The sequence below is a fragment of the Chiloscyllium plagiosum genome, chromosome 4, assembly GCF_004010195.1.
Source record: "Chiloscyllium plagiosum isolate BGI_BamShark_2017 chromosome 4, ASM401019v2, whole genome shotgun sequence".
In the NCBI taxonomy this organism is placed as follows: Eukaryota; Metazoa; Chordata; class Chondrichthyes; order Orectolobiformes; family Hemiscylliidae; genus Chiloscyllium; species Chiloscyllium plagiosum.
In genome coordinates this window covers 73179809-73203740 of record NC_057713.1, presented here as the reverse complement: position 1 = coordinate 73203740, position 23932 = coordinate 73179809, and the positions used below count along the sequence as shown (strand labels likewise).

Genomic DNA, 23932 nt, shown 5'->3' with positions numbered 1-23932 from the left:
ACAAGAGACAGCAATTTTACAAGGGAGAGGAGCAGCAAAGCCAGGCCCCAAACCCTACCGTTCAAACAGTTTACAGGGACATGAGGACAAACCTCAAATCCCAGTTTCACATAAAGATATAAAGAGACAACAGCAATGACAGTTGTACATTACACAGTACTGTTACATACAAAAGTGCAGACAATACAGACTCAGCAAGCCCCCGCCCCTCCCACCTTCCGACCACTAAGGAAGCCTGCCCCTACCCACCTTCCGGTTCTCGGTCCACCCCATGCCCCTTCCAGTTCTCGGTCTGCCCTGACACACCTTTCGGCCACCTCTAGGACAGCCCGCCCCGGGAACCCGCCAGGGGTGACAGTGGTCAGGACGGCCTACCCACCTTCCAGCTTCACTAACCACCCTCAGCACCTTCCGACCACCTCTGGGTCAGCCTGCCCCAGTACCCGCCCGGGGTAGACTCCTGTTTATATCTGTCGGCCAGAACTCCTTGATTGGCTTATGTTAACAACCCCAATGAGGAATCTCAAACTTGATGAGATCCACGTGGACTTTGTATCAATTGCAGCATTCTTCCCCACCTGCCCCAAAGTCTGGGATGTAGGTCTGTTCTTTTTCTTGTAGCTTCTTCTGGGACATTTTCGCACTAGGTCTGTTTTCTCAGACACTGGTGGTGTGTATCTTTTGTGCCCAGAGAGTCCTGGAAGAAATTCTTCCTCTTCAGGTTGTAATGGTATTGAGGCTGTGATATTGGCTGCATCCATCTCAGACTCTGAGGTTTTTTTGACACCAGGCAGAGAGGTGGAGGGAATCCCCAGTTTCTGCTAGGCTTTCTGGCTGTTCTGAGGGTGCGGGTCTACTTTGCTCCTGCCTGACTTGTGAGGTAGCAGCTTTCTTGTGATCTACACATTTGTTCAGGACAGCCTGACCCACCCAATCTTTGTATGTCAAACCTTGCTTTGACCCCTCCTTGTATGGCCAATTTCCTGGTTGAGACCAAACTTTGTGCCTTGAAGTAAACTTTCTCTCACTTAGAGGAAGTATGTGGCTGGCCTTGCCATTCCCTACCCCTACCAATCCCTGTAGTTGCGTGAGGGATGGTCCTATAATCAAATATGTTCTGGGACAGTTTCCTGAAGAAGGGCTTATGCCCGAAACATTGATTCTCCTGTTCCTTTGATGCTGCCTGACCTGCTGCGCTTTTCCAGCAACACATTTTTAAGCTCTGATCTCCAGCATCTGCAGTCCTCACTTTCTCCCTGGGACAGTTTGGTATCAAGTGTAGTTGTAGGCTATTTCTTTACATCTACCTTCAAATGTTTGGTCTGCTCTTTCCACCAGACCATTGGACTAGGGGTGGTATGGAGTTGTTCAAACATGTCAAACTTTAGGAAATGCTCAAAGTCCCTGCTGGTAAAGGACGTCCCATTGTTTATGACCAATACCTCTGGGAATCTGTGTATTGCAAACAATGCTCACAGCTTTTCAATCTTCATCCTTGAGTTTGACAATTAACTCCACGCATGTCCAACCACTTCAAATGGTATCGACAATGATTACAATATTAAGCCCATGAATAGACTTGAATATTTGACATGTAACTGAGCCCAGGGTTTAGCCAGCCATTGCCATACATGTGGGGGAGCTGCTAGTGGTAAATTGTGTCCTTATTGGCACTCTAGACACTGCCCCCCTCTCAAGGTGGCTATGTCAGCATCCAGTCCTGGCCACGAGACATAACTTCTTGCCGATACATTCATTTTGGAAATCCACAGATGACCTTGGTAAATTTCAGCCAGTATCTGGTGGTGAACCTAACTCAGGACAATCATTCTTGCTCCCCATAATAATATGCAGTCCTCTAAAGTGATCTGGTCTCACCGGATCCAGAAAAGTTTTAATTCTGGTTATGATGGCCCTTTTGATTCCCCCATCACAACCAGCTGTTGGTGACAGGAAGGGTGTCCAGAAAGTTTAAAACCAGAGCAGACTCTTCCAGGGGAGGCAGCACCCAGTGGTATATCTGCCAGTGGGACATGGCTCAAGGCATCTGCTACTTGGCCTCCAACTTGTAATTGTACACACTCAGAATAAGAGCCCACTGCTGAATTTGGCCAGAAGCTGTGGGTGGCATGGCCTGTCTTCTTTAAATAGCCCTTGTAGGGGTTTATGTTCTGTAACAATTGCAAAATTATGTCTGGAAAGGTATTGGTGGAACTTTCTCACACCATAGATGACTTCCAAACTTACCTTCTGTATCAGGGCATATTTGCAGTTGACATAAGTCAAAGTCTGGGAAGCATATACTGCTGGGCATTCCTTTCCGTTGGGCCAGCAAGCCAACACTATCTCAATGCCAAATGGGGAGGCATTGCATGTGAGTGCCACATCTCGACTGGGACTGTAGTGGGCCAACATCTTAGGTGACAATAGCTACTTCACTTCCCTAAAGGCTATTTTTTGGCTATGAGGCAATATCCAAGGTTGACCCTTTTTCAGTAGCAGATGTGAGGGTCACCCTCACTTTATCTTTCAATGGGTGTAACCCAGTCTTGTTGGCTGTGTAGTCGAGGTAGGTCACTTGAGATGCTCAAATGCACTTTTCCTTCTAAGGCAAACACCTGTCTTGGAGAAACTTTAAAGCACTATGTCCAAGTGCTCTTTATCAGCCTTTACTGTTATTAGCATGCCATTCAGAAAAATGGCAACCTGGGGTAGACATTGTAAAGTGTTCGCCATCGTCTGCTGGCAAGGGGTGCAGTCTGATGATACTCCAAGTGGGAGTCTTGTATGTTAGTACAATCATTAGGGGTATTAATTGTAGCATACGTCTGGGACACCTCATCTAGTTGCAAATGCAGGTACACATAGCTCGTGTCCAGTGTTGTGAAGGATAGCAACCCCTCCCCTAACAATTTTGCATACAAGTCCTCTATGCGAGGGATTGGGTATTTATGCAGCTGCGAGAAGCACTTTACTGTTTGCTTAAAATCTCCACAAAGGCTTCACAATTGGTACAACTGATGCTGCCCATTCCACAACCGCTGCTGCCCATTCCACAACCAGTTTGATGATTCTTTTGCTTTTCAGCCTCTTGATTTCTGACTGTCTTTTTGTATGTAAGGCAGTGGCACTGGGTGGGCCTTGCAGAATTGAGAAATTGCTTCCTGGTCAACATGTAAGGCAGCCTTAGCTCCTTTGGTGTCCCTAGACCTTCCTGAAAAACCTCCAGATGTTTAATTTGGACTTCACTCAGGCAGTCATTTTCTAATTGAAAAATGGTGAGCTAATAAAGGTTAATCCTTTTCAACCAATTCTGCCCCATTGAGCTTGGTCCTGAGCCTTTTATTACAATCAGTGATAACTGCACCAACAGTTTCTCCTCAGAGATTGGAACTGAAGTTGTACCTTTAATCTATAATGGTTCCCTGATACATGTGCTTAATCTGGCTGAGGTCTTGTGTAAATTAAAGGAGTTGGAGTCCAGAGCATATTTTGTTAAAGACTGGTTCTGCAATCACTGTGCTGCATCAACCTCCATGAGAACTGGGTGACCATTTAGCCAGACATCTATTTTGGTTCTGATTTGGATGTTACCAAGCAGTTTAACTGTTCCAAATCAATCTAGGTAAACTTTCCATGGTGTGCACGATCTTAGATATCAGCCGAGGAGTTCTGTTATGCAAGTCAGGCCTCATAGGATTCCTTTACTGTCTTGAGTCCACATACCGGCAGCAACTCCAATGGCACACTGGCCCAGGTCCCGAAAGAATATTCTCGCCATCTGGCCGAGGCTCAGATTTGTTTTGGGGCTTTGCTGTGGGCTGATCTTTAGTCCCTCTGCCCAGGATATGTCCTGCGTCAGGCTATATGATTGCCTACACTCAAATGGTGTTCCTCAAGCTCAGTCAGAAACGGGAGGATGTCTACTTCCATCAGAATATCCTATAGCTCATGTGCTACACTTGCAGCATTTTCTGATGACGAAGCCAATTGTAGTGCCTGTTTGGAGTATAATTGGGCTTCAGCTGGTAAGCACATTTGCATGTTTACATCATTAATCTCACATACCAAACAGTCTCTCAGCAATTCATTCAGGGATAACCCAAAATCACATACCTCTACCAGTCATCTTAACCTTGTCAAAAATCCTGATATGATTCCCCTAATTCTTGAATAAAACCAATAGCGTCTCAGGATTAGTGGTAGTTTGGGGTTGTAATATTCTTTGACTAAATCAATCAACTCTCAGAAGTGTCTTGTGCTGGAGGGAAAGTTAGGCTCCTAATAACTGAAAATGCTGCAGGTCCACAAGCAGTCAGAAGAATTGCTTGTTGCTTTTCATTTGCCCCAATGTCATTTGCTGGAAAAAAATAATGCCTTTGATGGAGATTGAATGAATCAAGCTTCTCAAACAAAGGCCAGAAATCTTACCCTAACTCAAAGACGACTGTTGCGAGCAAATTTTCTTCAGGAGCGTATCGTTTTCTCTCATCATCACTGAAATAACTCAGGAGACCATCACCAGTTCACTTTTTCTTTAAAAAACACAGTACAGGGGCTCTGACCAGGCAGCTCAGAGCTCATCCGTTTAATGAAGAGAATATCTCAGACTCCTGTTTCTATATTTTTTTCCCTTCTACCCCAAACTACCACCAAACAGCAGTAAGAACGTCTTGTTTATCTTTTTTTTTCTTTATCCCCACACACATTTAACATTTTTCTTATGTAGCTGTTCAGAAATGTTATTACACACCTCTGGAGCGGGTGGGACGTGAACTCAGATCTCTCACTCCAGGGGTAGGGACAACTACCACTGTACCACAAGTGGGCCCCAAATAAATAATGTGAATCCACAGGCCTCTTTGAACGTTCCTAAAGATCTGAATGGTCAAGTATTTGTTCTAATTTAACCTATTTTTCTAATCAACTTGTTCAGAGATGTTATTACTGCAGCAGTTGTGATTTGAATGGAGGCCTCTTGGTCCAGAGCCCCCAAAAGAAAGGACTACCACAAATAGGCTGCTAATTGAACCCATGCTTCCCAGGTGGCAACCCAGGTGAAGCCTGAAATTATTTTTGGCTCCCATGTCCTTTGTGCATGCTTTTTGCTCTATTTACAGTAAAATAAACAATCTGCCATAATCTGAATTGTAGTGCAAGTTAGTTAAGACTGCTAAATGCCTCACAAAGTTCAGTCAAGTTCTTATATTCAAATAAGCACAATTAAATTAAATAGTTCTAAAAGTAGATGAAAAGGTGGTGTTGGAAATCTTGATGTTTACCTACTTACAATAATGCTATTTTTGACCATATTTCCAATCTGTCTGTACCATCCAAAATAATTTAGCATTTTCTGTTCAGAGAAAGTATTTTTTGTTAAACTATTTTTCGACTCAAACTGTTCAGACATCCATTATGCAGCTCTGGAGCAGGTGGGACTTAACTGAGATCTCTGTCAGACGTAGAGCCACTATCTCTACACCGCAAAAGGAGCCCACCCAGGTGAAGTTTGACATTGGAATAGTTTATGTACTTGAGCTGCTTGATGCCTTGCAGGTCGTTTGAGCATCTCATTCTAAGGTTGGTTGACAACTGATTGTTCCAGTTGATCTGCTGACTCCCAGGGCAATATGGTTGCAGTCTCTCAATACATTTTGGATCACATGACCACAGGGTTAATAATGGTCTAGATTGAACTGGGGTAGCCATAGTGATACGATAAGAAATTGACAGTGGTAGCTGACTATCAGTTTTCATTTTCACCCGATATGAAACTTGAAGATAGTGTGTCTGTAAACTTTTGGTATTTGAAGTTTTTGATTTCCACAAGTGGCTGTGAGCTTCCTCCACTGATGCTCATATTTAATTAGGTATTTGCTTGATACTGTCTGTAGTCCAAATGCCAAGTAAGCACTTAACTAATGCCTTGTTTACACCTTGAGTTCAGTTTTTTTTAAAAGTAAAGATTGAAAGTTCATAATACAAAATGACTTGTGTTGGGTATGATGCCACCTTCAAAGTGATGTTGGTATGAAAATGACAGGATTATGAGAACAAATTTGATGTATCCTTAATTCAGCTATTTACACCAGAATTGCATCCGACTTGCATAAAGCTATTTTTCTACTCAATCTGTTCAGAGATGTTGTTTCACACCTCTGGAAAAGATGGGGCTTGAACTGTGGTCTCTCGGTCAGAGGTAGGGACAAAAAAATGCAGAAAATAAGAGGTAATTTTGCTGTAAGACTTGTCAAAGTGGAAGTCATTGAGAATTGTGTTCATCAGCTCTGAGTCCTGAATACCCCTTGTGAAGAATCAGCTTTAGTGATTTGCACAGTCTGAAAGGATTCTGGTAGCTGTCCTTCAAGCAGTTTCATATAGTGATTTTTTTTATTCATATCCTTTACTTAGGGAGACCTTACCATTTATTTCATTGTGGACATTTTCATACATTTTCTGTTACATTTTCTGTGGGGTGGGTGGGGGGGGGGAGGGGGAGATAGAGAAAGAGAGAGAGATTTTTTTAAAAAGCCTAGTTCATTTTTCTTTCTCTCCATATAAAAGTTATTTAATTATGGGGCTTTTAGCGTGTTCCCAAATTGATGTCTTTGAGCAGTTTATTTATACCAGTGGCAGCATTTCATGCATTTTTAAACAAGGAGCACTATTCATTCATACAATTTTCTTATGCTACAGGCATGGAGGAAAGATACAATGAAAAAAAGCGCTTTCACTTTTGCAAAATATTAAGACCAATAAGAATAATTAACATTTCACGTGACTGGAAGAGCTTGGTGAGAGGGTGGAGCTTTGCAATGACATTGAATTTCAGAGGAAGTCCATATAGCTGAAGACAGAAATCTGTAGGCTTTCTTTGGAAGAGGACATGTGCAGCAGGTCATGTCGGCAACCCCATTAATTATTGTATCCAGAGAACTCGTTTCCCTTTCAAGATGAGTTTGGATTCTTTCAAATCAGTTTTCAAGGAAGCTTTAAACTTTCCATTCTGTGCCTGTGTGAAGACCAGACATTATAATTTGGTTTCTGCAATGATATTTCTCCTGTTGTTATTTCTGTTGACTGCCAAAGCAAGCTGAAGTTTAAAATTTGAAAGTGGATTATTATAAATAGATGCAATTACATGATGACTGGAAATTGATACACAATGACAAGCAATCAATCGTCTGTTCATATCAATGGAGTTACTTCCACCTCCCACGGTCAGAGCCATAGATATAACAGAAAGGCAAATGTTGGTGCTCCACATATTCTTATGTATAATCTGTTTTATTAAATCTCCTTTGTTATCTAGCATGTATGAAAGGTGGTCTGGGAGCTTGTTGCCCTTGTTGTTTCAGAACAACTCTTGGTAGTGGCCAGTGTGACATTGCTTAAAAATGCCTTCTCGGCAGGTCTGTTGTCATCACCTTTATAAACTTAGAGAAGCTTGGCCAACTTGCAGTTCCAAATGTCAATTGACCTGGCAGCTATCTTAAAGGTCGTCAGTTGCCTTTTGAAATGAGGACATGCACATTTTCTTTTAAACATTGCAATGCCTTATGTCTGCTTCATATTACACCTTAAAAGTGTGGAAGAACAGGTGCAAGAGCCACATAGAATATGGTTATATCAAAGGAGAGGACATCCCAAAAGGTTTCCACACAATGATTGCTTTCTTAATGATCTTTCACATGAAATCTGCTTATGGAACCATGATCCTGTAATTATCCAAATTTAAGAGGGGAAGTTAATCCCTCCCATTAACATGAAATAAGATCTTAGCAAATTGGCAGCATATGTTACACCACACCTGCTTTTCTTTTCCATGAGCTGATCTAAATCAATATGCCTCTTGTGCAATTCATTAAAGTTTGACCTTCAAAAATCCTCTAAAGAACAAAACCAAACTAAGAATGGACAAACCTTAGAAAGCTGAGTGTGATTGATGATGGAATATTTATTGATGTCATTTATATTGATTTCCAGAAGGCAGGCAGTGGTGTTCTACATAAGGGACTGTTAACAAAACGAAGCAAGTTATTAACATGGCCTGGGAATTGATTAGGAAGCAGACATAGTTAAAAATCACATAACAACAGGCTATAGTCCAACAGGTTTATTTGGAAGCACTAGCTTTGGGGCACTGCCTCCTCATCAACACCTTCATCACTCTACTTTCTAAATGATGAGGAGCTAGGCACTAGAAGAGCAGAGAGATTTAAAGGTTCAAGTATTAAGATCACAAAGAGTTGTGAGCAAAAAGAAAATGAATTAAAATTGCTAATAGAATATTAGCCATTATTTCAAAGTGGCTAAATATAAAGTGTTGAATGTAATGCTTCAATTGTGTAAAGCTCTAGGAAGGCTATCTATTGTATTCCGTTCTTCTCAAGGCCTCTCAGCAATGATATATTAATCTTCAATGGGGTGCAACATGAATTGACCAGGGCTGGAAAGATTGAGAATAGAGTCTGAACAGATTAAGTTTTTAATTTAGTGGACCTTAATAGACTAAGCTTTGATAGACTAGGTATTACTTCCTTGAACATTAGAGATCAAGGTGATGGAATTGAGTATGAAGATGACTAAAGGAATTGATAAGTTAAATAGAAACCGAGAGGACTCGGAACATTGGGAAATAACCTTTAGTCACTGGTGATGTGAGGAAATACATCTTCATGTAATGGAGGAGAAATCTAGCATTACCTGTCACAAGAGCTGTTCAGGGTGGACCTGTTGAAAGTATGAAAAATTTGAATTAAATATAATATTTAACCATGGCATTAATTGCTTCAAAACCAATGTGGATAACTGAATAAAAGAAACAGATAAGATTATGATCTACCTGAAAGACTAGAAAAGTTAAAGGGATCAATAGCCAATTCCAATATTTTTCTGTTCATATCAAACCACAAAGTGGAGTAACAAGAACTGTTTGTTTTGCCACTGTGATTAATCAGTGTGCTTCTTTCTGTTTTACCTTTATTTTTTCATGAGTTGTGGGCATCCTAACATGGTTCGCATTTGAAACCCATCCCTAACTGACCATGAATTAAGTGGCTTGTCCAGCTATTTCACAGATGCACAGGCAGGAAGCTGGAAGAACACAGCAAGCCAGGCAGCATCAGCTGCAGATAAAGGAGGGAGTGGCGGGGGCAGAGCAGGATTCACCCCCTTTATCTGCAGCTCTCCTTACACCCACCCTGCCTCCGCCACCCCCTTAATCTGCGCCTCCCTCCACACACACCCCCAGTCCTGAAGAAGAGTTACACTCGAAACATCAACTTCACCACCTCCTGATGCTGCCTGGCTTGCTGTGTTCTTTCAGACTCCTGCTTGTGTATTTCAGATTCCAGCATCTGTAGGTTTTTTTTGTATCTTACCAGCTATTTTAGAGGACAGTTAAGAGATGACCATGTTATTGCATCTGGAATTGCACATAAGCTAGATCAGAAAAGCATGGCAGATTTCCTTCTTTGAAGGACATTAGTGAGCCAGATGGGTTCTTTGACAATTAGTTTCAGTAATGGCAACTATCATCAGAAATTGGATCAGTGTCTTATTTGGCAAGGTTCAGTTGAGGGTTTCTCTGCACAAGCCCCAGTGAATTTTCTTGCGCTTCCATTCCAAATTGGCCTCATTACCTATGCACCTATCTCTGTGGCATTCCTCTTGTCACAATCTTCCACTTGCCATTGGATGGCTGTACCTCTGGGATCCCTGGCACCACCTTTAAAGTTCAATCATTTAGCTGCCCAGCCTGGTACCTGATAATTGTTCCAGGAATTTCAGGCAGAGGCAAATTTATCCTTGCTCTGTCCACTGAATGGAGGCTACATTCTGAAATGTGTCCTGACATGCTGGTGGTGATGGATGTCTGCAGGAAGGAGCTGGAGTCACCAGATTGCCAGTCTGACTTTTTTTTTTGAATTGTCACCATCTAGCTTTTATAGGCGAATGGGAAGTTGAATGTCTGTGAGAGGAGAAAATATCGTAATGAGATCATAACACATGGGAGGCTCCCAAGCACTGAGGATGTCACCTAGACAGGGGACGAAATGTTTGCAACATAAATTCCCAGCTCGGCGAACAGAACCACAACATTCTATCTCACCATTCAACACTTGGTTGGAAATGGAAACTTTTGCCTCCTCACTGGCTATCTTATGATTTTCTCAACTGCTTCACCATGGCCCATATTGTTAGGGTATGGAAAGATTAAATCCTGGCTGCTTCTTCAGATTAATTGCATTGAAATTCCACCAGCTGCAGTCATGTGATTTGAACCTATTTTCCCAGAGCATCAGCCTAGGCTTCTGGACAACTAGTCCAGTTACATTGCCGCTTTGCCACTATGACTCCATAAATGTAAATCTGTCTGCCAACATGCCAAGTTTATAATTGACACATAGGGATGCAGGTATTGATTGACTGTATTTTAGTATTTCCTCTTTGAAATGGAGGTGAGTATAACCTCAGAGTTGTGAAGTCTTTACTATAGGTGCCATGAGTTAAATGCTGCTTTTGAAGTGAATTCACCCTAAAAGGACAAGAAAATCAGCCAATGTTCTCACTCCCAGATTACGGAGTATGTGCACCTCATATGAGAACATTGGTAGTATTTGTTGTGTTAAATTATACAGCAAAATGGCTATTTGCTTGACATGTTGGAAGATAATTAATACTTATGGAATTGAATTCAAACAAGAAGTCTAAACATAGACGCATGGATGTAGAAACATTGAAATAAGAGCAGAAGTACACCATTTGTCCCTTCGTATCTGCTCCACCATTCAAATGACTATGACTGACCATCCCAACTCAGTACCTTTTTTCTTGCTTTCCCACTGTACCCATTAGCCCTAAGAGCTATATCTCCTTAAAATCATTTAATGTTTTGGCCTCAATTGTTTTCTATCACAGAAAATTCCACAAGCTTACTGTGCTCTGGATGAAGACATTTCTCATCATCTGAGTCCGAAATGGCTTTCCATATCCTTAACCTGTGACCACTGGTTCTGAACTCTCTGTTCATCAGGAACAACTGTTGTTTAGATCATAGTGGTGCTGGAAAAGCACACCAGGTCCGGCAGCATCCGGGGAGCAGGAAAATCGATGTTTTGGGAAAAAGTCCTTCATCAGGAAGAGAGGCAGGAAGTCTCCAGGATGGAGAGATAAATAGGAGTGGGTGGGGAGAAGGTAGCAAGGAGTACAATAAGTGAATGGGAGTGGGGATGGAGGTGATAGGTCAGAGGGGAGGGTGGAGCAGATAGGTGGAAAGGGAGATTGGCAGGTAGGACAGGTCATAGGGACAGCACTGAGCTGGAAGGTTGGAACTGAGGTAAGGTGGGGAGAGGGGAAATGAGGAAACTGGTGAAGTCCACATTGATGCCCTGGGGTTGAAGTGTTCCGAGGCGGAAGATGAGGCGTTCTTCCTCCAGGTGTCGGGTGGTGAGGGACTGGCGGTGGAGGAGGCCCAGGACCTGCATGTCCTCGGCAGAGTGGGAGGGGGAGTTGAAATGTTGGGCCACGGGGCGGTGGGTTAATTAGTGCGGGTGTCCCGGAGATGTTCCCTGAAGCGCTCTGCGAGGAGGCGTCCAGTCTCCCCAATGTAGAGGATACGGCATCGGTAGCAACGGATACAATAAATGACATTGGTGGATGAGCAGGTGAAACTTTGATGGATGTGGAAGGCTCCTTTGGGGCCTTGGATGGTGGTGAGGGAGGAGGTGTGGGCGCAGGTTTTGCAATTCCTGCAGTGGCAGGGGAAGGTGCCAGGACAAGAGGGTGGGTTGTTGGGGGGCGTGGACCTGACCAGGTAGTCACGGAGGGAACGGTGTTTGCGGAAAGCAGAAAGGGGTGGGGAGGGAAATACATCTCTGGTGGTGGGGTCCGTTTGGAGGTGGCGGAAATGTCGGTGGCTAATATGGTTAATGTGAAGGTTGGTAGGGTGGAAAGTGAGGACCAGGGGGGCTCTGTCCTTGTTACGGTCGGAGGGATGGGGTTTGAGGGCGGAGGTGTGGGATGTGGATGAGATGCGTTGGAGAGCATCTTCAACCATGTTAGAAGGGAAATTGCAATCTCTAAAGAAGGAGGCCATCTGTGTGCTTTGTGGTGGAACTGGTCCTCGTGGGAGAAGAGGCAGAGGAATTTGGAATACGGGATGGCACTTTTGCAGGAGGTAGGGTGGGAAGAGGTGTAATCCATGTAACTGTGGGAGTCGGTGGGTTTGTAAAAAAATGTCAGTGTCAAGTCGGTCGTCATTATTAATGGAAATGGAGAGGTCCAGGAAGGGAAGGGAGGTGTCAGAGATGGTCCAGGTGAATTTAAGGTCAGGGTGGAATGTGTTGGTGAAGTTGATGAACTGCTCAACCTCCTTGCAGGAGCATGAGGTGGTGCCGATGCAGTCATCAGTGTAGTGGAGGAAGAGTTGGGGAATTGTGCTGGTGTAACTATGGAAGATGGACTGTTCTACGTAGCCGACAAAGAGACAGGCATAGCTGGGGCCCATACAGGTTGCCATGGCTACCCCTTTGGTCTGGAGGAAGTGGGAGAATTCGAAGGAGAACTTGTTAAGGGTGAGGACCAGTTCAGCCAAACAAATGAGAGTGTCAGTGGAAGAGTACTGTTGGGGATGGAGGGCTTGGAGGTCCTCGTCATAATGAATGGAGGTGTAGAGGGATTGGATGTCCATGTTGAAGATGAGGCCTTGGGAGCCGGGAAAACGGAAGTCTTGGAGGAGGTGGAGTGTGTGGGTGGTGTCTCGAAAATATGTGGGGAGTTCCTGGACTGGGGGGATAGGACAGTATCGAGGTAGGTGGAGATGAGTTCGGTGGGGCAGTGCAGGCTGAGACAATGGGTTGTCTGGGGTGGTCAGGCTTGTGGATCTTGGGAAGGAGGTAGAATCGGGTGATGCGGGGTTCCCAGACTATGAGGTTGCAAGCTGTGGGTGGGAGATCTCCTGAGGTGATGAGGTTCTGTCTGGGAGATGATGGTTTGATGATAAGGGGTGGAATCATGGTTGAGTGGGCAGTAGTGATGTTTTGGTGATGGGGTGGGGTCATGGTCGAGGGGGCGGTAGTGATGGTTTGGTGATGGGGGGTGGAGTCATGGTCAAGGGGGCGGTAGAACACAGAACAACTGTCCTGTGTTTACCTTGCCTTGTCCTGTTAGAGTTTTATAAGATTTTGAGAGAATCTCCTCATTCTTCTAAACTCTAGTGAATATAAAACTAATTGATTCAGTCTGCCTTTATATGGCAATCCTGTCAGCCCAGGAATCAGTCTGGTAAACCTTTGCTGCATTCCCTCCATAGCTAGAACCATTTTTCCTCAGAAATGGAGACGAAAACTGCACAAATGATCCAGGTATGGTCTCACCAAGTCCCTGCACAATTGCAGCAAACATTGGCTTTAACTCGATTGAAGAATTTTAGACCATTATTTGTGGAATTTCCTTCCCTGTATTGGCTATCGCGCGATTCTGGCCCCATTAGTTTAAATGGTGCGGCGATTGCGTGATTTTCTTATAACTTGAAAATGCATGAGCACAGAACTATTGTATTATATCGGAACTGACTGTACTTGAATCCTCTTAAATGAAGACCAACATACCATTTGTCTTTTTCACTGTCTGTTGCACCTGCAGGCTTACACTCAGTGACCAATGTACAAGGATACCCAGGTCTCATTGCACCTCCCCCTTTTCCAATCTATCACTATTCAGAAAATCCACATAAAGTTGTAACAAGTCTTCCTTATTCCTATTTTCTATGTTCAGCTAATGGAGACATGTATCCCGTATGCCGTCTTCACCACTCTGTCTACCTGTGCTGAAATCTTCAGGGATCTATGGACTTATACACGAAAGCCCCTTTATTCCTCAATACTCCTGAGGGACCGACCATACATTATATTTATATTTTTTTTAGCCCTCGCAAAACGCACCTTGTACTTATCAGGATTAAATCCTATCAGTCATTGCCTTATCTTATTTACCAGCTGGTCAATATCAGACTGAAGCCAGAGACCATTCCTCCTCACTATCAACAACATAATCAATTTTCATGGCATTTGCTAACTTACTAATTAAATTACTAATTAAACAAGCAAAACAACTAATGTCTTTTACAAGACATTAGTTCTTTTGCAAGAACTGTAACAAACACTACATTGGACAAACAGGCAGAAAACTAGCCACCAGGATACATGAACATCAACTAGCCACAAAACGACGTGACCGTCTCTCACTAGTATCTTTACACACAGATAAGGAAGGACACCACTTTGACTGGGACAACACATCCATTCTAGGACAAACCAAGCAGAGACATGCATGAGAATTCCTAGAAGCATGGCATTCCAACCAGAACTCTATCAACAAACACATTGACTTGGATCCCATATACCACACCCTGAGAAAAAGAACAGGAAATGACATCACCATGGGAAATGACATCACCAACCCAAGGAAACCCACACATTGAAGTGGAAAACAGGAAACACCAGCAGTGCTTCATCTCAAGGCCCACTGAAGATGCTACCTAGTATGGTGACAAAACATCTGAAAACGAACCCTCTAGCCCAGTGAGCAAACCTACATCCGGAACCTCAACCTGAGCTACACATCTTCTCAGAACTCACTTACTAATTATACTTTCTACATTTACACCCAAATCATTAATTTATATAACAAGCAATAATGGTGTTACTGGTACACCACTGGTCATAGGCTTTCAATTACAAAAACGACCCTCCATCATCACCTTTTGTCTTCTGTTTGTAAGCTGATTTTGTATCCAATTTGCTAACTGTCCTTGGATAGGATGGGCTTTTATCTTTTGGACCAGTCTTCCATGTGGGATCTTGTCGAAGCTCTTACTGAGGTTCATGTAAATCCCATCAACAACACTATCATCATCAATCACCTGGTGCTGTGTGATTTTTAACTTTGTCCATCCCAATCTCACACCAGCACCTGAGCATAATGCTCAGCAATATTTTTAGTTACCTTTTCAAAAAAATGTAATTTTATTGGTCAAATAGGATCACACTCTCACAAATCCATGCTGACTAAACCTGTGTGCCTTTCCAAGTCTTGTTTAATACTGTCCTTCAGAATTTTTCCAATAATTTCCCTACTGTTGACATCAGACTAACTTCTTTAATTATCTAGCTTAACCTCTCCACTCTTCTTGAACAAAGAAATCATGTTAGATATCATCCAGGTATCTGGCACTTTACCTGTGGCCAGCGAAATGTTACATATTGCTGCCAGGATCCCATCAATATTGTCCCTTGTCTATCATTAGATAACTGTAATTAAGCCCTGGAGGATTTATGCACCTGTATACCTGCTAAAGCATCAAATACTTTCTCATTATTAATCTTAATGTGTTCTAGAACCTCATCATCCCAACTGAAATCCATGGTTACAATGACTTTCTCTGTGCAATCAAATGAGTATTCATTTAAGACTGTGCCAACATAGAGTTATACAGTATTAAATCCTTTGATCCAAATTATCCATGCCAACCAAATATCCTAAATTAGTTTAGTCCCATTTGTTAGCACTTGGCCTAAACCCCTCATATACCCATGCAGATGCCTTTTAAATGTTGTAATTGTAATTCAAACAGCAAAGGCAGTAGCTGAACATTTTTACTGTTGCGTCAGACAGCAATGTAGATTTCTTTCTCAGTTGATTCACTGACCATGTGGTCTCTACCTTTGCCTCTCTTCCTCCTTTTTACAGTGCCATTGTTTTGATCTTGTTTTTGCCTCAAAAGATTGCCCCTTTGCTGTCTGATAGGTCCTACTCTTTCCCTGGTAATCTCTTATTCTTAATATATTTATAAAAAGCCTTGGGGTTTTCCTTGTTCCCATCTGCCAAAGAACTTTAGTGGCCCCTCTTTGCTCTCCTAATTTCCTTTTATAGCAATTTTCTACACTCTGTATATTTTTGAAGGGCTTCCTCTGTTTTTAATAATCTGTACCTAACGTAAACTTGCTCGATATTTGTTTATTGATATCATTACATCCAGGGTTCCGTGGACTTGTTGCTGTTGTCCTTCATTCCTAGAGGAACATGCTGACCCTGAATTGTCATTACTGTATTTTTAACTTCCCAAATACCTGCAGTAGCTTCCCAGTTTGTGTCTAATGATATTAAAATTAGTCTTCCCCCATTTTAGACTCTTAACGTCTGCACTGTGTTTATCCCTTTCCATAATGACTTTTAAACTTAGAGTAATGGTCACTATCCCCAAAATGCTCACCTACTGAAACTTTAAGCATTTGACCAGCTTCATTTGCTAAGTTTAAGTATAGCACAGCCCCATCTACAGTAGAACTATTTTTCTACTGGTACAAAATGCTCTCCTGGTTGCACTTGAAAACTTCCACACTCTAATACTTTTACTCTCGGGTGATCCCAATTAGCAATGTGACCCTTTTTCTCTGACACCTTTCTGTGATTTGCCTACATATGTGCTCTTCTATTTCCCTCTAACTATTGAAAGGTCTGCCGTATAATCTCAGCAAGGTAATCGTCCCTTATTTTTATTTCATAACTCTAACCCAACACTAGTCCTATTACATCTCCACATCCTCCTCCTCAGTTCACCCTCCTACCCAATTTTGTGTAATCTGTAAACCTGGAGATATTCAATTTAGTTCCCTCCTCTAAATCATTAATATATATTATGAATAGTTAGACTCCCTGTGGGTCTCAACTGGTCACTGGGAAAACGGTCTGTTTATTCTGATTCCATCTACTTAAATTTTATATACTAATGCTCTTATGCGGGATCTTATTGAAAGTCAAGTAAACCACATCCACTGGCTGCCTCCTTATCAACTCCATTCGTTACATCCTCAAAAAATTGCTGTGCCATTGTCAAGGATTTACCTTTCATAAATCCATGCTGGCTCTGTCCAAGCATATCCCTATTTTCTAAGTCCTCTGCTACTAAATCTTTTACAATGGACTCGAGGATTTTCTTCACTACCAATGTCAGGTTAACTAGCCAGAAATTCCCTATTTTCCCTCTACCTTTTTTGAATTAGAAGGATTATGTTACCAACTCTCCAATGCATTGGAACTGTTCCAGAGCTTGTAGAATCTTAAAAGAAATCCACTAATGCATCCACTGTTTCTCAGGGCCACTTCATTAATTACACTGGAATGTAGATAATTCAGCGCTGTGGATTTATTGGCTTTTAATCCAATCAGTTTCTCCAGCACCATTTCCCTCCTAACATTGATTTCCTTCAGTTAATCTGTCTCACAAGATTGTGTTCTCCCCAACATTTTTGGGATGTTATTTGTCTCCTCCCTTGTTTGGTTCTGTCTTCACTATGTTTTTAACTGGTCTACCATCTTTGTTTCCCATTATAATTTCCCCTGTTTCTGAGTAAAATGGACTTACATTTGTCTTCACTAATTTTTTTTTTCTTTCACATACTTGTAGAAGTGTTTAATTTTTTTTTTGTTTCCTGAAAGCTTACTCTCGTATTCTATTTTTCTCCTCATAATCTCTTTGGAGAGGGGAGAACATTTTCAGAAATAGGAGGGAAAGCAAATCTCAACAGAGCATTGAATACACAAATCTTGACAAATGCCATCGTTATGCTAGGCTGAGCCTAAACTAATTACTCCAAGGATCACATGTTTGAATGTGAAAAACACAATAGTTCTCATCACTTTCACTCAAGCACACTTCATTGAGTTTCACAATTCTAGATCCATATCTTTTATGACTTCTCATAAGTTTTGAAGTAGTTCCATATGTGTTGCCTTTGGTACTTATCCACCAAACTGTTATTTGTGTGTGAGTCTACGTGATGAGTTTAAACATATGCCCCCGTGTTTTGAACTCTCCCACCTTGGGGAAAAAGGTCTTTGCAATTAACCTTATCTGTGCCACTCATGATTTTATAAATTTCTTTAAGGTCACCCCTGAACCTCCTTACACTCCAGTGAAAAATGTCCCAACCTATCCAGACTTTCCTTATAACTCAAACCCTCCATTCCTGGCAACATCCTGGTAAATCTTTTCTGAACCCTCTCTTATTTAATAATATCTTTCCTATAGCAGGGTGACCAGAACTGCACCCACAATGGAAGAGGTCCTGTACAACCTCAACACGACTTCCCAATTCCTATATGCAAAGGGCTGAGCAATGAAGGCAAGCATGCTAAACATCATCTTCACCACTCTGTCTACCTGTGACACAAATTTCAAAGAATTGTGTACCTGAACCCCTCGGTCTATCTATTCTACAAGACTATCCAAGGTGTTACTATTAATTGTATGAGTCTTGCCCAAATTTATTTTACCAAAATGCAATATCTCATGTCCAAATTAAACTCATCTGCCTGTTCTCAATCCATTGACCCAATTGATCAAGATCTCTTTGTAATTCATTCCTACACTACCTCCTATTCTGGATTCAGTGAGGAGAGAGTGCTTGTTTGTTTCGACATTATCATAGTTCAAACCTTCCACAGCTAATTCTTGCTCTGTCAAAGACAGCAGCAGCAGTGCTTCTGATAAGCTGCAATGAGTAGTGCTGACTAAATTGGAATGACTTCTAAAATTGGTTGGGCTCCAACCACATCAGAAAATTATACATAATTGATTGCTTAGTTGTTTGAAGTGATAAAACATATTTCCATACCATTTTTAAGCAATATAACAGTGCATATCTGTACCAGTATATTAGTTTTAAAACAATGTACTGAATAGACAAAATATGCTGAGAGATATCTTTGGGATTCATCTTTCATGATTAAAAAATAAAGAGCATTTGATGTTAGAAGATCAATAATACATGTTAAAATGTTTGTGTTGTAGTTTCAAACAATGTTTTAAAAACCCAATGGTATTTTGTGAGCACCACTATGCGGAGTTCTAAGATTGCAGGTTGTGAAAGAAGTTAATTCAGAGCTATTACATATGGGGGTTTTATTTCAATCTGAACGGATAATTTGGAGTGAAATAATAATTTCTGTGCTGCAGAGGGGAATGCTAAAGACAATCCTGTATTTTACAGGCATAACTGCGAGTCAGTAATCAGTTAAGTACCATAATCCTCCTTAGAGGGTAAAATCTTACTTGACCTCCAGCTATATACAGCACATGATAACAGCATTAAATTGTAAAACTCATCAGTACTCTTCCCGGTAGTCTTCACTGTAGGTCGTCCCCTATTAAAGTTGGGTTGGTAGGTCTTAGTTTTGAGATGGTAGTGTGGAGTCCAATCGTTTAATGTTGTTAAAATTTCAAAATATATGGGAGTAATTGTGAATTCAAACCTCGGCAAAACTGCAATTGTTGCAAGCTTTTGTAATTTTGCTGAGCCTGGGAGATTAAAGAAAAGTACTTTCCAGCTTGGATTTGATGCGTTCTTCTGGACAGAATGCTCTCCAGCTCCCAGATGTGCAATGGCAAATAGAAAGGTAAAGCCAGATAGTACATTTAGCAAAAATAGATTGTAAAACATGATCATATTCTTAAAATAGGCATATAAAGCAGCAGAAGGATAATCTGCTGATTTAATTACTTGTAGTGTTTTCTAATAAGTGGGTAAATGACCTGATGTTGAAGTGATGTGTTCTGCTTCATTGTTAGTTGAATTGAAGATTAATGACAAACAAATAGCTATAATATTTTCATTTATGATGTCTATGCAGAAGTCTAACTGCCTTCATAATTTCTACACAAAATCACTGAGTCAAATGTCTTAATTTTAAACATTGTTGGTAAAAGTAGCTCTAATTTTTTTTGCGTTATGTTCACTCAGGAAAAGGAGCCCGTCGACATCCAGGGAACACAATCGAAAATACGACCAGAGGGAGGAGAGAGTAGATTCATCACAGTATGCACTTTTGGAAAGTGCAATGCAACGATCTCCTACAGAATATGCAGACCGTGACAAACGATCCCTGCGTGGGTCACGGATTTATGATGATTCTGAACATATTGAGCACAGAGAAAGTAGGGACGCTGGTCGTAGAAGTCGAAGAAGGTCTCAAGAGTTCAGAGATTTTGTAGATGAGGATATTGATGTACAAACTAGGGATGAATATGAAAGACAAAGGCGAGAGGAGGAGTACCAAACTCGTTATCGCAGTGATCCAAATTTGGCTCGTTACCCGGTCAAACCTCAACCGTATGAGGAGCAAATGCGGATGCATGCTGAGGTATCTAGGGCACGTCACGAACGAAGACATAGTGATGTGTCGTTGGCTTATACAGAGATGGATGATGCACAAGTCTCAATGCATAGAATGGAAAGGCAGTCGAGACAACGCTCTGCGTGTGACCGCAGAGTTCCTGTGCAAAATCAACGTTCTTATTCTATGGAAAGAACTCAAGACATGCAAGGGTCAAGTTCTGGCTGGCAAAGGACCCCAAATCACAGTCCACCGACACCTCGGCGAAGTCCGATTCCATTTGATAGGGGTGACATACGTCGTTCAGATTCATTGCGGAAACAACATCATTTGGATCCAAGTTCTGCTGTTAAGAAAACAAAACGGGAAAAGATGGAAACCATGCTACGAAATGACTCGCTCAGCTCAGACCAGTCTGAATCGGTAAGGCCACCACCACCCAAACCACACAAAACAAAGAAAGGAGGTAAAACGCGTCAAGTCTCATTGAGTAGCTCAGAGGAAGAACTTGCATCTACTCCAGAATACACCAGCTGTGATGATGTAGAGATTGAGAGCGAAAGTGTCAGTGAAAAAGGTAAGCATTAAGAGATTTTGTTTCACATTTTCACTGAGTTAAATTACTATCTATTTTTAATTAGATTAAAATTGCAGATGTAGTTTCCAAATTTTTCAGTTTAAATGAAAGTAACAAGTTGCTAAGATCAGACTGTTCACAGATTTGATCCTTGTCCATTGTGTAGTTGCAGAGCAGTAAGGGGATGACAAATACCATCAACAGTGATGGGCTAAGCAGTTGAAAATGTATTCGTGATGATCTTTGATTGTCATTTCCCATTTATGCTTGCTGGACAATGGGACATGTGAACTTCAAATGAGGACTGAGCTCAGTCATGTGCCTCTGTAAAATAAGAAAAATTGGAATTGTTCATAAAGCAGTTAAACTAAGAGGAGATTTGATAGAGATGTGTAAAATCTTGAAGAGTTTGAATACAGTAAAAAAAAAATAATTTTTCCAGAAGGTACCAGAGATGATCAGTAATCAGAGGGAACAGTTTAAGGTGTTTTGTCAAAACGACTAAAGATGATATGAGAAAATACTTTTCATGCAGTAAATGGGAAAGGATTTGGAATGAACTGCTTGATACGAAACAGATTCAGTCATAGCTTTCAAAAAGCAATTGAAGTAATACTTCTAAGAAAAGGTATAAATACTAGGGCTACAGAGAAAGAGCTGAAGAGTGGGGCCAATTATTATTTGAAGGACCCAACATTGACTTAGTCTGCTAAATGGTCACCTTTTCTCTTGAGCTATTTCACACAGAAACTCAGATGAGGTATTATTGTGTATATGCAACCAATGGGACTAAATTCTATTCAATATTTCTATTGTCTGATGAGGAAGGAAAACATTTGAGATGAATTCTCTGCTTCAGGAAAAAAAAACTTCTTGTAAAATGCAGTTTTTAATCAATTACAAAGATATAAAATGTTCATTTCCAATTTTAGAAATAATTAAAATGTTAAAACTCATTATGAAGCCATTTCTCACTGCTATATATTCTGCCAGATTAACTTTAATTATTTTTGTTTTGTGTTGTTAAATGAATGTGTTCTACAATTTGTGAATTGTACAAAATGTGATGCAGCTCTGTGCATTTATCATTCAACTAACTGATCCATATTGACCAGGTAGAACAAGTTCCTATCATTAGTTTGCATTGAATGAGCAGGTCTTAACTCGGCTAACAGTTGTTTTCCATCTGGATACATCAGACACGGGCGAGATTAAGTTTAGTTTTAATGCCTCATGGTTGAAGAACCTGCTAATTTGCATCATCCAGACACGCAAATGAATGCTGCCTGAAGTACCATGACAAAGACTGAGTTTGTTGTGAGAAGGCAAAATAGGACATGACAGCATTTATAGATATTGGTTATCTTTGACTATGCTCTTTCTGCCACTTAATTAATTGGTTTCTGAATTAATTCAAAAGTAATTAGTATTATGAATAGAAAGCCTGTCGCTTAACTGTTTGGGTAAAAATGGTACCTTTTTAAATGTTTCTGACAATCACCATAATAATGTCCATAATAACATTGTCTGTCATATACACTTGACGAAGATACGGAGAACCTGTCACTCCTGTATGCCTAGTTACAGTGGAAAGGGAAGGTCATATCAAGATTTAGATCACCATAAAACATGAAGTAAAAGTATGCCTCAATGTTTTGTCTTAATGTGGGATTTACAGTTTGTAAAATATCAAAATTGGATAATGTAAAACTAAACATTCCCGTATGCCTACATCTTAGCTGCCCTTGATTTGCTTGTAGATACAGACCTACCCACTTTTCATAAAAATATTTATGTAGATATTCTTCTGGTTGCAAAAAGAAGTGAAGTCCCAGTTCCTTCATGAGTACTAACACAATTTTGGGCTCCACATGTATGTTGAGGATATCAAACTTTACGTTGTCATTACCTCTTATCGCTTATTAACTGTCTGTGACTGCTTGTTGGTCATGCTACTTTGGATCAGTAGAAATTTCCTCTAATTACTTATTGAGAAGACCAAAGAAGTGGACCAAACTGTAAAGTTTTGTGTCCTGTTTGAACCTGAGCTGATCATCTTTTCCTGTGTTGTTTCCATCATCAAGACAGACTATTTCTACTTATCTCACTTTGTCCATCTTTGTCCCACCTAATTTCATCTGTTGAAGCCTTCTGTGTAAGCTGTTTCTACTTGTATGCTAGAATATTCTAATGCTTTCCTGTCCAACCTCTAAACTTGAACTAGTCCAAAACTCTGCTGGAATATAATCTTCCATTCCCACTGATGCTGACAGACCTTTTTAACACTTGATAGTGAAGGTAAATCTTCCAAACCAAGGAGGAAGACAAACACAGAGAGCATCTTCATTCATGTGTTATTGCCACATTTTTCTTTAGGTTTGTAGTATTGTCATATTCTATCATCTCTTAAAGGACAACTTTCAGTACCTCTGATTCTTTCTACATTGTGTACCATGGACAAGATACGATCTAGGAACTCACCATGGTTTCTGTGTTAGCATCTCTCAAACCTCTGTCCTTTTTCATTTCTAAGGGAAAGGGCAACAAACGTGGGATTTGCATCACTCATAAGCTTCCGTTAAAGTCTCGTACCTTCCTGATTTGTAAATATGTTGTTATTTATTCACTGCCACTGGACCAAAAGTCTAGAAATCTCTACGATGTGCAATATGGCAATAGTTTATTACACTGAGTGGTTCGAGAAGGCAACTCACCGCAACACTCCTTCAGGACAATGAGAGAGAGGAAGTAAATGTTGTTCTTGCCAGCAAAGCTCAAATAGAGTCATAGAGATGTACAGCACAGAAACAGACCCTTCGGTCCAACTTGTCCAAGCTGACCAGATTACCAAAACGGATCTAGACCCACTTACCAACACCTGGCTCATATCCCTCCAAACTCTTCCTATTCATATACCCATCCAGGTGCCTTTTAAATGTTGCAATTTTACCAGCCTCCACCACTTTTTGATTAGATTACTTACAGTGTGGAAAGAGACCTTTCGGCCCAACAAGTCCACACCGACCCTCCGAAGAGCAACCCACCCAGACCCATTCCCCTACATTTACCCCTTCACCTAACACTACGGGCAATTTAATATGGCCAATTCACCTAATCTGTACATTTTTGGACTGTGGGAGGAAACTGGAGCACCCGGAGGAAACCCATGCAGACACA

At 41.2% G+C, this 23932-nt stretch overlaps 1 protein-coding gene across 9 annotated transcripts in view; it reads left to right on the top strand.

Moving 5' to 3' along the window:
• rims2a (regulating synaptic membrane exocytosis 2a) overlaps positions 1–23932 on the top strand; it is a 973874-nt gene that overhangs the window by 313832 nt on the left and 636110 nt on the right. For 8 of the 9 annotated variants that reach the window (XM_043688425.1, XM_043688424.1, XM_043688426.1 and 5 more), the window contains one exon: positions 19806–20755. In XM_043688425.1, the coding sequence (XP_043544360.1) occupies positions 19806–20755 (950 nt within the window). Of the gene's footprint in view, positions 1–19201; positions 19462–19805; positions 20756–23932 lie in introns of those variants that run through there. The other variant, XM_043688423.1, reaches the window with a different exon arrangement.